Consider the following 13769-nt stretch of genomic DNA (forward strand, 5'->3'; position numbering starts at 1 on the left):
AACTAGAAATGAGGCAGTGCTTTGGATTATTGCTATGTGAGCCCCTAAATTATGTTTGAATTTAATGCACATGATCAATTTTTTTTAAAATTATTAAAACTGTAAATATAAATATAAACATATTTTGTGGATTAATTTTTTTATTTATTTATGCCGCCACATGAAAATTTTCTATTTTGAAAATGTTCTTTGAATATTTTACAAGAGTTTTATAATTTTAAAAACCATATTTTGATAATATGAAAAAGTCTTAAGACATTTTTGAAAAGAGAGAAACCTGAAATGGCAACATCTAAATTTTCAATTCTGAGGGGTCTTGTGAAGAATAATGTACATTTGTAAAATAAAATGAAATTTAACATTTTATCTTAATTCATCACGGACGTGAGGCGATCTGGGGTTACATGTAAAATTACCGAACATGAAGCGGCGGCGCCGCCACATGTAACCGCATCTCCGTTCCGGACCTTTCTTTCTCTTCAGCCCTCGCGCCCTCTCTTCTCTCCCGCGAACAAATCAAACGCGATTCAACAAGCATCGAGTCGCCGGAGGAGGAGACAAGCGCGGTGGAAGAAGCGATGTGCCAGAACCCTAACCCTAGATCCGGCCCCAACCCAGATCCGAGTACCAGTAGCTCGATCTGCAGCACGACCCCCGCTGCCGAGGAGCAGCGCCGCCGAGGGGACTTCACAAAGCAGGCTCTGGTTCAGGACCTCGCCCGGAGGCTCTCCGCCGCCGACCTGTCGGCGCGGGTTCAGGCCGCGCGGGAGGTGCGCAAGTTCGCGAGGGCGTCGGCTAAGTCCCGCTCCAGCTTCGCCGTGGCGTCCGTGGTGCAGCCGCTCATTGCCATGCTCCCTTCCCCGGACCATGACGCCCAGGAGGCTGCTCTGCTTGCGCTGCTCAACCTCGCCGTCCGCAACGAGGGGTGAGTTCGTCAATCTGTGGTTGTTCTCCCTAAACCGATTGGTGTCGGATCTAGCTTATTGACTGAAAAGATGACCACTTGAATTTCGATGATCAGTTTATCCATTCAGGAATGTTGACTTTGATGTTTGGAGTTGATCAAAAAGCTGAAAATGACATGCTGATCAGTCTGAAATCAGTGTATTAATGGATGCAACTGAATCTAACTTTGTTTAAGTTTTAATCTGAAAATTTATTCAATTTTTCTTCTTACAGGAAATTTATTTGATGATAAATTGCATTAAGGACAGTAGTTTATCTTGTCTAGATCCAAATCCCTTCATTGTAGATTTGCCTTCTATCATATCAACACACCTGTGAATGCTTATTTGTGCTTATCCGCTGATTTTTTACAGTCCATATACTCCTGTTCTTTTGGAATTATCAATATAACATGGAAAAAATGCTCTTCTTGAAGCTCAGAAGTGTTATAAATGTCAGGAATTATCAATATAACATTGCATCCATAAGAGCTTATGCATACAGTCTGGCCATGTCATGTTGCCACAAGCATTCCCGATAATGTGACTTTGATAATTAGTAGCATTTCAGATCAAGAGGCCTATGCTCCCGTGGCATAACATTTTTCTTTCCTAGATTTAAGTGTGACATTAAACCTTGGTCAAATTTGGCATTCTGGGAGATTGTATTGAACTGAAAGTTTGGTTAAATAAAAGACTCTAGTGCTTTCTATAGGATGCTGTGTATCAAGTATGAGAACGTCCTGATTCTTTTTTCTTAAGCAATCATTTTATGCTTTTGAATTGATTTGGTTTTGCAATCAGTTTTTATATCTTGTTCTTTGAACTTTTCACTTAGTATACAATTGGACTTGAATGGTCATACTACCAGTTTTGCTAATAAGTTTAGTAGGTTTAATTGTTACTAAACTTAATAAAATAAAATAAAATATAATATAATAAAAAAAAACATTGCCCTTCCTGACATTTATATTTGGAATTGTTAAATTCTGTTTATGTGAAGCATTTTAGCTTAGTTTTGTATGCATTGTTGTTTGATTCTGATGCTTTCATAAGATAGCATGTCTTGCAGATCCCCATTATTATGCCTCTAAACCTATATTTTTGAATCTTTTCTGGCGCTTATTGTAGCTACCTCCTCTGAACCGAACCCTATGTGAGGGCCAGATGGTTTAGTTTTTTTTTTGTGCTGAGATGCATGTATAAACAATAAGCTTTAATTGCAGATAAGGTACCTCTGTAGTTATATAAAAGGGTTATTCATTTATAATGTTCAATTTGACAAAGATCTCAGTTAAGGCCCTGTGGACTTTGGTACCTCACTGCTTACAAGAATCTATATTGATATTATAAACATATTGAATTTTTTGTTTAATGCATAATGGGAGCCTTGGTTATTCAATGTTGAACTTCTAAATGGTGTTTCTTGTGTCTCTACTGGTGAGACTTCTAATTCATCCGATGGGAGTAAATTCATGTTAAAAATAAACTAGCACTTAGATGTATTTGTTGAGAACTTCAATTCCAAATCCAGCATGCTTTCTGACATAAATAGAATTTGGATAAGTTACATTATGTTATTTTCTGAAAGATATCAGTGATATCGGTTCAGTTTACACACTAATGGTGCTCCAAAAATGATAGTTGAAATTTGAGTGTTCTGACTAGGTTAATTACTTATTTCGATGAGTAAAGTTGAACAATTAGTATGCAAATATTCAAAATTTTCAACATGAACTTGTTTGTACAATCTTCCATGATGTCTTTAGTAGGCAGGTTTAACCTTAAGTCCTTAACCACTATTAGAAATTTTTTGGAGATCTCACTATGTCAAGTCTGCTTGTGAATTGTATCATCAACATTCCATTTACAATACTACCTAAATGGCTAACTAAGAGTATTCAAAATCATTCAATCTCTTGATGTGGACATTTTTGCTGCATGATTTCAAAAAAGCATTATTGTGCAAGAAGGAAGCTTAACTAAGAGTATTCAAAAGATCATTTTGAATTACAATCATCATTTTCTAGAGTTCCGTTATGGATTTTTTTGTTCGAATGTTGTTCTTTACTGAGAGTATTATTTTCCCTCAGAAACAAGGATAAGATCGTGAAGAGCGGTGCTGTGCCGCATCTGGTGGAGCTCCTCCGAACCGGGAAGAACAATCTAAGAGAGTTGGCTACTGCAGCAGTCTTGACACTCTCAGCATCTACCCCTAATAGACCAACCATTGCAACCTCTGGAGCAGTTCCTCTTCTTGTTCAAATTCTAACTGCAGGAAGTATTCAAGGAAGGGTTGATGCCGTCACTGCCCTCTACAATCTTTCTTCTTGTGAAGATATCACCAACTTTACACTACCATCAGAAGCAGTTAAACCACTCCTCACCCTCTTAAATGACAGCAAGAAATATTCAAAGTTTGCTGAAAAAACCACCAGTCTTTTGGAAATCTTAGCCCGGTCCGAAGAAGGAAGGAACTTGATCTCCAACTTTGGCGGAGGCATTTTGTCACTGGTAGACACCATTGAAGAAGGTTCATTTCTCAGTGCAGAGTATGCTGTCGGAGTGTTGCTCTCCTTGTGCAACAATTGCCGGGAGAAATGCAGGGAACTCATCCTCAAAGAAGGTCCCATTCCAGGTCTATTGTTGTTGACAGCAGAGGGCACAAAGAAAGCCCGCGAGAGGGCTCATGATCTTCTAAATCTTCTCAGGGATGACTCCAAGAAGAAGAGAGTTGCATCAAAGGAGCTAGAGATTCTAGTTTACGACATTGCGACTCGGGTCGATGGACCGGTCAAGGCTGCAGCAACGGCAAAGCGAATAATGGAGGATATGGCTAGACGAGGTAAGGAACTCAGCGCCACCAAACTTCACTCCAAAGGATGCCACTAACTTCAAATGACTTCTTCCTGTACCCAGCGAATAGGTTTTAGATTAGAAGTGTAGGATTTCTCAGAATCGAGTGTAAGATGGTTTTGTGTGTTCTGTGTTTCTTCTGTTCCTTTTCATTTCCCCATTTTCTCTGTACATGTTGACACCGACTTTTAGCCAACTTGCTAAAGTGGTGTGCTACGATTTCAAGGTTTGAATGTCCAAAAATACTCACCGGATTACGATTAAGTTCGATCTAATGTACTTTTTGTGTGCAGATTTTGTTCTAGAAGGTGGATCATTCTTTCATTAGATGAATTGATAATATTTGTTTGATCAACGGTACAGCGGCCCCATGTCGTATGGAGGGAGATTTAACAGGAGCAAGGTGGCAAGCAATGTATGGTCTCTACAGGCAGTGAAACCCTGGATCAGTCTCTTTCCGATTCGGATAAAATATTATGTACTTACCATCTGTGCTAAATCCTGTGGGCGTTGGTTTTGCTTCTTAAGCGTTGTTGATCAATGGTTTAAACTCTCACTGAAATATCAATATAATGACGTTTCATTTATACTGTCTACTTGGGAAAGAGGGGTTAGGGGAAACGTAGTTTAGCTTTATGGGGAAAAGAAAGAAAGGAACTGGGTTAAAATGCCAGCATCTCCGTTTACTTGGATAAAATTATGGATGGAAGAACATGGAGAAACTTGAAAAAATAATAATAATAATTAGATCAACTATTGCCTATTCAAATCGCCAATCACCAAACAAAATTGACCGGTGGGACAATGTTTCATTCCACTAAAACTTGGCAGAAACAAAAGGACTCTGGACAGAAAGAAGATCTTCAATTCTTCATTTCTCTGCTAGTGAAAGTGGAAAGTAATTTTTCCATTCCTTTTTAGTCTTTCATTTCTTTCATCCCTTATTTCTTCCAAGTAAACAAATCATTCTTTAAAAAAATACAGTGTAGTGTGTTTTCAGTGTTCTAATATGAACTGTTTAACTATTTACTTGTTTTGAATTCTACTTTTCTTTTTATCCTTGCTGGGACTAACAAGATTTCTACTTTGACCATTCAGCATATATGTTATTGATTTAGGGTCGTTTCTTTTGTGTCACTTCGGAGCTAGAGGGGGTGAATAACTCATTTCGTTTCGATGATAATTAATGAGGTGGTAAAGAGAACCCACCAAGTATAAGTCAAAGGCATAAACAATATCCGGCGTGGAGGTCAAAGGTTAGACACTGCTAAGTTAACAAAGTTAGTTGAGCGAGTGGTAACAAGCCGAGTGAGCTTGAAGTGTCCGATCGGCTCGAAAACTCATCTGAGTGGATCACTCGTCCGAATAGGACAACTATACAGAGAGGACATCAACTACTCGCAAATGGGACGACCCTATAAGGGCTAGTCTGATTGGATCACATGTCCGGTCGCGCGAGAAAGACCTATCGAGATAAGCGACCGTGGAGAGGAAGCTGAGACCAACCAGGTGGGGAATCCTGGCCGAGCGGCTCCCCCATTTGACCAAATAGTGGGACCCCTTGCTTAGCTCATTGCATTCTTCTAGGAGCTGGTGTTGTTGACAACATGACAGATCAATAGGAAAATCGTATAACAAAAGCTTCCACTATCACATTAGGGATTTGCATGTACACCCTGTTAAGGAATGATCTCAGAGACACTTTCCTAACATGTCTTTTCATAGGATGGTTGGGAAAATGTGCACGTGCCTTGAGAAGCATGCACGTCTGCTACTGGAGCACTATATAAGGGGGGGGGTCCATGTACCGGATGAGGTATGCGTTATTTGTGATTAAGCTCTTGTTGCTACTACAGTTCTTTACTATTTTTCTACTATTCTGGTGATTAATTTAAACATTGGAGGGCTAACGCCAGAGACCCCTTCTCTGGCCTGACACTGACGTTCTTAGTTTTGCAGAGCGGAGTGGAGTCTTCACATCGTCAATCGTGGAGCCACATCTCCTGCCAACTATCTTCACTGTTTTCGGACAAGATCATATTGGCGTTATCTGTGGAAACTTAACCTATATCCGAGACGTAGAGATGGAGGATGCTGGACGACTTACGACCATAATATTGACAAAGGAAGAATTAGACATGCTGATACAAACCCGGGCTGCCAAGATGGTGGAGTAGCAACAACATGCGATGGTTGAACGCCAAGCAAATGAACTCGTAACGTCAGCGGTGAGACAACAGGCTAGCTATAGAGATTGAGCGGAAAATGTATCGACTCAGGGATCAAACAAGAAGCTGACCGGCATATATGGGGATGCACTAATTGCGTCGATCTCCTTTCACCGAGCGTTGTTCCACACCCCTTCAGAGGAACAAGGCCCAGCAGACATAGAACAAGGATCCTCCTCGGACGACACACCTATCTGGGATGGACGAAAGGGAAAGGTAGTGAGGATCGATGATTGTCCTGAACATATCAACAGGCAATTTTCTCAAGAGATCCTAGATGACCCACTACGATGACATTATACTTCATTAATGATCGAAGAGTACAATAGGACAACTGACCCAGAGGACCATCTAATTAAGTTCGACAACACGGCCACACTCCATCAATTCACTGATGAAGTGAAGTACCGAATCTTCCTCACCACCCTTTCTGGATCGGCCCAGACGTGGTTTAGATGCTTGTCGATTAGATCAATCCATAGCTTCAAGGATTTTTGAGCGACGTTTTTGTTAGAGTGTATACTAAAAGCCTAGCTTTTGGTATAAACATTTATCTAGAAATAAGAATCACATTGGTCAAATATCTACATTTATGATAAATGTAGTTGTTCAATTAATTTATATTGTAGATAACATGGTGTGTGGTGTCACACACAGAGGATCATGTTATCAGTATCTTATAAATTATAAACAGTAGCTCACGACCATAATAGAAAGGAACAAACCATTAGAAGGTCGTAGTGTAATTAGGTATCAGTTTATCTTGACTGTATAATTACACTAGTACACTCAGAGTGTATTGAGTAGGATCATTTGAGGTCATTTCTTTTATACTGACTTTATAAAGAAACAAAGACCTCAGTTATTATGGAAGTGTGTGCTCTTAATCCTAATATAATAACAAGCACATATATTTGATATTTATTTCTTTAATTTATCAATGGGTGAGATTTAGTTCGATAAATCAATAAGCCCGATAAGTTGGGAAATGACATCACTTATAGTGTGTGTTGTTGATTATAAAAGGAAACTGTGTCCTAGAGATACTAGGTTGATAATGTCCTCAAGAGGAGCTCATAAGGATTGTCATGTTAAACCCTGCAGGTGGACTTAGTCCGACATGATAATAAGGTTGAGTGGTACTACTCTTGGACTAAGATATTAATTAAATGAGTTGTCAGTAACTCACTTAATTAGTGGGCATTCGATATCTTAAACACAGGGAGACTAACACACTCATAATAAGAAGGAGCCCAAAAATGTAATTTGGGATTGATGCGGTAGTTCAATAATAGTTCTCTAGTGGAATGAATTATTATTGATAAAATTAAGTTGTGTGTTCGGGGCGAACACGGGATGCTTAATTTTATCGGAAGACTAAAACCAATTCCTCCTCTCGGTCCCTATCGTAGCCTCTTATTTATAGAGTACTATACCCACCTTCTATACCCACCAATAGGGGGCCGGCCAAGCTAGCTTGGGAACCAAGCTAGAGCCGACCTAGGTATAAATTTGGGTGGCCGGCCCTAGCTTGAACCCAAGCTAGTGGGGGCCGGCCAAATTAAATTAAAAAAGAATTTTAATTTTAATTTTTATTATGTGGAAGAAATAATTTATTAAAGAGAATTGAAATTAAAATATCTCTCTTGTAAAAGATTTACAAAAGATTAAAGAAAGAGATTTGATCTCTTTCCTTATTTGTAGATTGGTGAGATATTTTATTTTCTCTTTAAAAATTATTCACATGTTGTAAAATTAAAATTATGGAAATTTCTTTTTATCAACCTTGAAGAGATTTTTGAAGAGAAATTTTTATTTTTAAAATTTTCGGAAACAAATTAGGAAGTTTTAATTGATGATTGAAACTTGTTCAATTTGTTCTTCATGATGTGGCCGACCACTTGAATTTAATTTGGGAAATTTTATTTTATTTTTCTCAATTAAATCATGTCAAGGAAATTAAGGAAATTTTATTGTAATTAAATTTCCTAATTTGCTTAGGCCAAGGAATATAAAAGAAGGGGTGAGGGTGCCTTCATGGGAGACAACCTCTATTATTTCTCTCCCTCTTTTGTTCCTTGGTGTGGCCGGCCATCCTCTTCCTCTCTTCTTCTTGTGGTGGCCGAACCTCTCTCTCTCCCTTGGAGCTCTTGTGGTGGCCGGATACTACTTGGAGAAGAAGAAGAAGAAGGAGAGAAAGCTAGCATCTCTTGGAGCTTGGTTAGTGTTTTGATTTTCTTCCTTGGTGAAGCTTCTTCTTTTGTGGCCGAACCTAGCTAGGAGGAGAAGAAGGTGGTTGGTGGTATCTCATCTCGGAAGATCGTTGCCCACACAAAGTCCGAGGTTAGAAGAGGAATACGGTAGAAGATCAAGAGGTTTTTTTTTCTACAAGGTATAACTAGTAATTTTTCTTTGCGCATCATACTAGTTATTTATGGAAATAATACCAAATACAAGAGGCTTACGTTCTAGTATTTCAAATATGTTTTTCGAAGTTGTGTTCTTTTATTTTATTTTTTCCTTGTGATTTGATTGTTCTTTTCGGTTAACCTAAAGTTATTTTAGGAAATTAAATATTAGCTTTCTATAAAAGGTTTTGTCTAGTCGGTGGTGGTTACTCCCATATCCAAGAATGTCATGTGCCTCGCCACGTCAGTACTAGGAACCAATTATGGAAATTAATATTTAATGGAATTAATAACTTAAGGCGATTTGGGTCGAACGTGTTAAGTTCCGCAGGAGACCCAAGTCAAAACCTAAAATAACGAATAGATTAAGTTTTGGATCAAACGTGTTAAGTTCCGCAGGTGATCCAAAATTTAATTTAAAAGAACACATGGTAGCTAGGAAAAGGTTTAGACCTTTGTACAAAATTTTGTACAGTGGAACCTCTAGGTTTTCCGAGTAGCAACCAACAGTTTTTGCATCATTTTACCAGCTGCCATCACTACTAGAAGACGAGCGTTAACTTGTTCGTCGTGAAGCAAGGGCCCAAGGAAGTATTGAGAGATTACATCAAGAGGTTCAAACAAGCGACCATGAATATCCCATTGGTCACCCCGGAGATATTTGTAAGTATCTTCTCCCAAGGGCTTATTGAAGGTGAATTCTTTTGCTCACTCATCCAGAAGCCGCTAAAAAATTTCAACCACCTGCTCAAGCCGCCACCAAATACATCAGAGAAGAAGGGGTGGATCAGAAAGCATGGACTGGCCAAAAAATTGGTCTTTAAAAAATGTAAGGCAGTCGTCCGGTGACGTATATGGGCGTGCATATATAGTGGGGATGATTATTTGGTAGTAATCAAAGATATTATAAGACATTTGCATTTGCATTATTTTAGCATCGTTAAAATCGGACTTGGTGGATGTATACCACAAGCCGACGATAGGTGTAGAAGGAGGAGAAGAGGCAGCCATGGGGAAACAACAAAAGGTTGAGACGAGAATATCAACAAAAATCAAGGAGTGGACGAACAAAGGGAGAAAAAGCTTACTGAGAAATATCACCGGTAAGGAACGATAAAGAAGAAGATCAACAGAGGTCGTGCTTGAGGAAGAAGATGCGGTGAGGAAAAACGATGAAGTAGGGGTTTATAAATCTGGGAGATGGCTGTTCCGGGACTTCTGATTGAGTGCTACGCAAAACAAGGACAGGATCTGCTGTTGAATTCAAAGTGATATTTGTCACATCAACTGTGGATATCCGTCTGTCACATCACAGTATAAAGTGGGACACGTGGCGCCTAGTGATGGGTTTAATTTAAGGGCATGGTGTTGGTGTGTCCAGCAATAATGACCAGAGATTTATGCAGTTTTCAAGAAATTGAGATGACATCATCCACCATTAAAAAATACTCACTCGCCAGAGGAAGTGGTGGGAAGTTGAAAAAATGCCAAGTGCTGCCCATGACACCCCGAACGGACAGAGCGGATTGTGCAGATTATGATATAGCTGAGCATCAACTCTAAACCCAGATATTGAAATATAGCCGAGTGACAGCTCTAAATCCAGGTGTTGAAATATAGCCGAGCAGCGGCTCTAAGCGCAGGTATTGAAATGTAGTCGAGTGACGGCTCTAAATCCATGCATTGAAATATAGTCGAGTGGCGACTATAAACATAGACATTGAAATATAGCTGAGTGGCGGCTCTAAACCCAAGTATTGAAATATAGCCGAGCGATGACTCTAAACCTATACATTGAAATATAGTCGAGCGGCGACTCTAAATCCAGACATTGAAATAAAGTCGAGCGACGACTATAAACTCTTGATCGATGGAACACAAGGTCGAACGACGACTCTAAGCCCAGTTCAATAAGTGATAACTGTTGGGACCGATTATGTAGCTAGAGGGGGGGGGGGGGGGGGGGTGAATAGCTTGGCGCGATCTCGTGCTCGTCGTTGCTTGTTTCTTCAAGGATATGCAGCGGAAAATACAAAGAAACACACTCAATGCTAACACTAGGGATTTACTTAGTATCTACCTCAAGAAGAGGTGACTAATTCAAGGATCCACACACTCACGCACCCTCCACTAATAAAACACTCCTTTATGGTAACTACCAAATGCGGAGAAGCCCTACAAGTTCACACTACAAGAAGAAAGGGAAAGGGAACAAAATACAAGCAAAAGCTTACAAGTTTGCACAAGAAAACCCTAACCCTAGATTTCTTCTTCTTGCTGTAGATCCGCCTCTTGACTTGGAAGAACCTCCAAGAACTTCAAGAACTGACGGTGAGAACTCTGTGGAGAAGCTCTATGAAGATCTGTGCTTGATGGAGAAGAAAGCCGTAAGTTCTGTCGACGAAATCGCACGCCAACGTCTTTATCTAGCCCCAACGGTCGGATCCCGATCGATTGGATTGCTCCCAATCGATCGGGGAGGCTTTGGATCGATTGGCTGATCGATCCAGAGCGCCTCTGTGCTCCTGGGAATCGCCTGGATCGATCGGTCAATCGATCCAGATCCCATCGCACGAAATCGCGCCTCCCAATCGATCCACTGATCGATTGGGGGCTCTGGATCGATCGACCGATCGATCCAGAGCTGTTCTATGCGAGCGCGCACTTCTCCCAATTGATCCACTGATCGATTGGGAGGAGGCTTGTCGCGAAGACTCGCCCAATCGATCAGCCGATCGATTGGGCATGAGCCAATCGATCGGCTGATCGATCCAGCTCATGATTTCTCCCAAAATCGAGTCTAAAGCCTCCTAAACCAACATCCGGTCAACCATGACCTGTTGGTCCATCATGCCTAGCATCCGGTCACTCTTGACCTGCTAGGACTCCCTCACCTAGTGTCCGGTCAGTCCTTTTGACTCACCTGGACTTTTCTCCTCGTGCCAAGTATCCGGTCAATCCCTTTGACTTACTTGGACTTTCCACCTCGTGCCAAGTATCCGGTCAATCCCTTTGACCTACTTGGTCTTCCCAATACCAGATGTCTGATCAAAACTTGATCCATCTGGATTTTTTGTGCCTGGTTTCACTCACCAGGATTTTCCATACTGCCTAGCTTCACTCACTAGGTCTTTCACCTGGCTTCACTCACCAGGATTTTCCATACTGCCTAGCTTCACTCTCTAGGTCTTTCACCTGGCTTCACTCACTAGGATTTTTCCTTCTGCCTGGCTTCACTCACCAGGACTTTCAGTCTGCCTAACCTCTTAGTTAGGACTTTCACCTGGCTTCACTCACCAGGATTTTCACCTAGCTTCACTCACTAGGATTTTTCCTTCTACCTGGCTTCACTCACCAGGACTTTCAGTCTGCCTAACCTCCCAGTTAGGACTTTCACCTAGCTTCACTCACCAGGATTTTTCAGTCAAGTATCCAGTCAACCTTGACCTACTTGACTCTCATTCATAATCTCACCACATGAACAATTGCACCTGCAATCTCCATGTCTTGTCTCCATGTATTGTCAAACATTGAAACCCATACATCAAGACTCAAGCTTGAACCAATTCAAGCTCAGTCAACCAGGTCAACCTTGACCTAGGGAATATTGCACCAACAATAACTAGGTGGTAGCTCTAACTCATGGCGGAAAACACCTACAGTACTCACTATAGCTGATGGTTGTTCAAAAACTGAGAATGTCCAATCGGTTGTGGAGGTCATTGAAGACACTACTCACCCAATCAATCAGACTTACAGTCTCCTTCAACTAGACTTAAGGGGAAGGCTTGTAATGTGGTGTTAATGGGAATCCATCAAGTATGAGTCAAAGGCGGAAATAGTATCCGGTGTGGAGGTCAAAGTGTAGGTGGTCAAAGGCCGGAAACCACCGAGTCAACAAAGTTGACCTAGCAGGTGGCAACAAGCCGAGCGGGCCTGAAGGGTTCGATCGGCTCAACGACTCATTTGAATGGATTGCTCATTCAGACAGGACAACTATAAAGAGAGGACATCAGTTGCTCACAAATGGACGACCCTATAAGGGCTAGTCTGATTAGATCGCATGCCCGATGGCTCGAGAGAAAATCTATCTAACTGAGCGACCATGGAGAGGAACAGCTGAGATCGACCGGGCAGGGAATCCCAGTCGAGTGGCTCTCCAGCTCTGCCAAACAGTGGGACCTCTTGATTAGCTCATTGCATCCTTCTGGGAGTTGGTGCCGCTAACAGCAGGACAAGGTTAACAAGCAAATCGTACGACAGAAGCTTCCACTATCATATTAGAAATTTATACACCCTATTAAAGAATAGTGTCAGAGACACTTTCCTGATATGTCTTTTCATAGGACGGTTGGAAAAATGTGCATGTACCTTGAGAAGTGTGCACATCTGCTACTAAGAAATATAAAGGGGGTTCATGCACCGGAGGAGGTATGTGTTATTTGTGCCTAAACTCCTGTTGTTGCTACAGTTTTTTTTTATCATCTTTCTACTATTCCTGTGATTGACTTAAGCGTCGAAGAGCCAACACCGGGAACCCCTTCCCTGGTTCGACACTGACGTTCTTGGTTTTTCAGAGTGGAGCGGAGTCTTCACATTGTCAATCGTGGAGCCACATCCCCAGCCAACTATCTTCATCATTTTTAGACAGGATCAATGATGATTTGCAATAGAATAGACTCAAAGTAAGCTCCTTCAATGCTAACAAAATGGATTTACTTGGTATTTATCTCAAATGAGGTGACTAATCCAAGGATCCGACCCCTCTCTCACACATCAACTATGTAAACCCTCATTCTCGGAAATAATCTAGAGATGGAGAAGCCTCATACAAGCTCACACACAAAAATACAAGAAGAAAAATAAGAACAAGCTAATACAATATGAAATCTTACAAGATTTACAACAAATAAAACCTTAGTTTCTTACTTCTTGCTCGTACACACCTCTTGATCAACTTGGAAGTACAGCAACACTTCTCTCTAAGTCCCCAAGAATTGGTGTGAAGATCCGTGAGCTCGATGAAGAGAGTGGGAGAGGAGAGTTGCTGAAACAATGCTTGTGTCCACCTTTTTCATCTACTATTTTGGGCACCTTAATCGATTATCATGTCAGCAACCTATATAATAACTATTTTTATGAAGCTTAATTGATTATCCTAATCAATTACACATTTTTAATCAACTAGCCTGATCGATTAGGAATGTTTCTATTTGCGCGAGTACGACCCGTAAGAGATTAAGCAACCTTGCTTATGTTGGTCCCGGTGGACCGGCCGGGAGGGGGGTGAATTGCCTGTTAAAAAAAAAACCTTTCCCGGCTTTCAACTCAGA

At 40.9% G+C, this 13769-nt stretch overlaps 1 protein-coding gene across 1 annotated transcript; it reads left to right on the plus strand.

Moving 5' to 3' along the window:
• Positions 1-357: 357 nt before the first annotated feature.
• On the plus strand, positions 358-4029 carry LOC121969426 (U-box domain-containing protein 4-like). Its single transcript, XM_042519526.1, has 2 exons — positions 358-925; positions 3038-4029. The coding sequence occupies exons 1-2, from the start codon at positions 579-581 to the stop codon at positions 3834-3836; spliced, it is 1146 nt and encodes a 381-aa protein (XP_042375460.1). The 5' UTR covers positions 358-578; the 3' UTR covers positions 3837-4029.
• Positions 4030-13769: the final 9740 nt, after the last annotated feature.

Source organism: Zingiber officinale, chromosome 4A, assembly GCF_018446385.1.
Source record: "Zingiber officinale cultivar Zhangliang chromosome 4A, Zo_v1.1, whole genome shotgun sequence".
Lineage (NCBI taxonomy): Eukaryota > Viridiplantae > Streptophyta > Magnoliopsida > Zingiberales > Zingiberaceae > Zingiber > Zingiber officinale.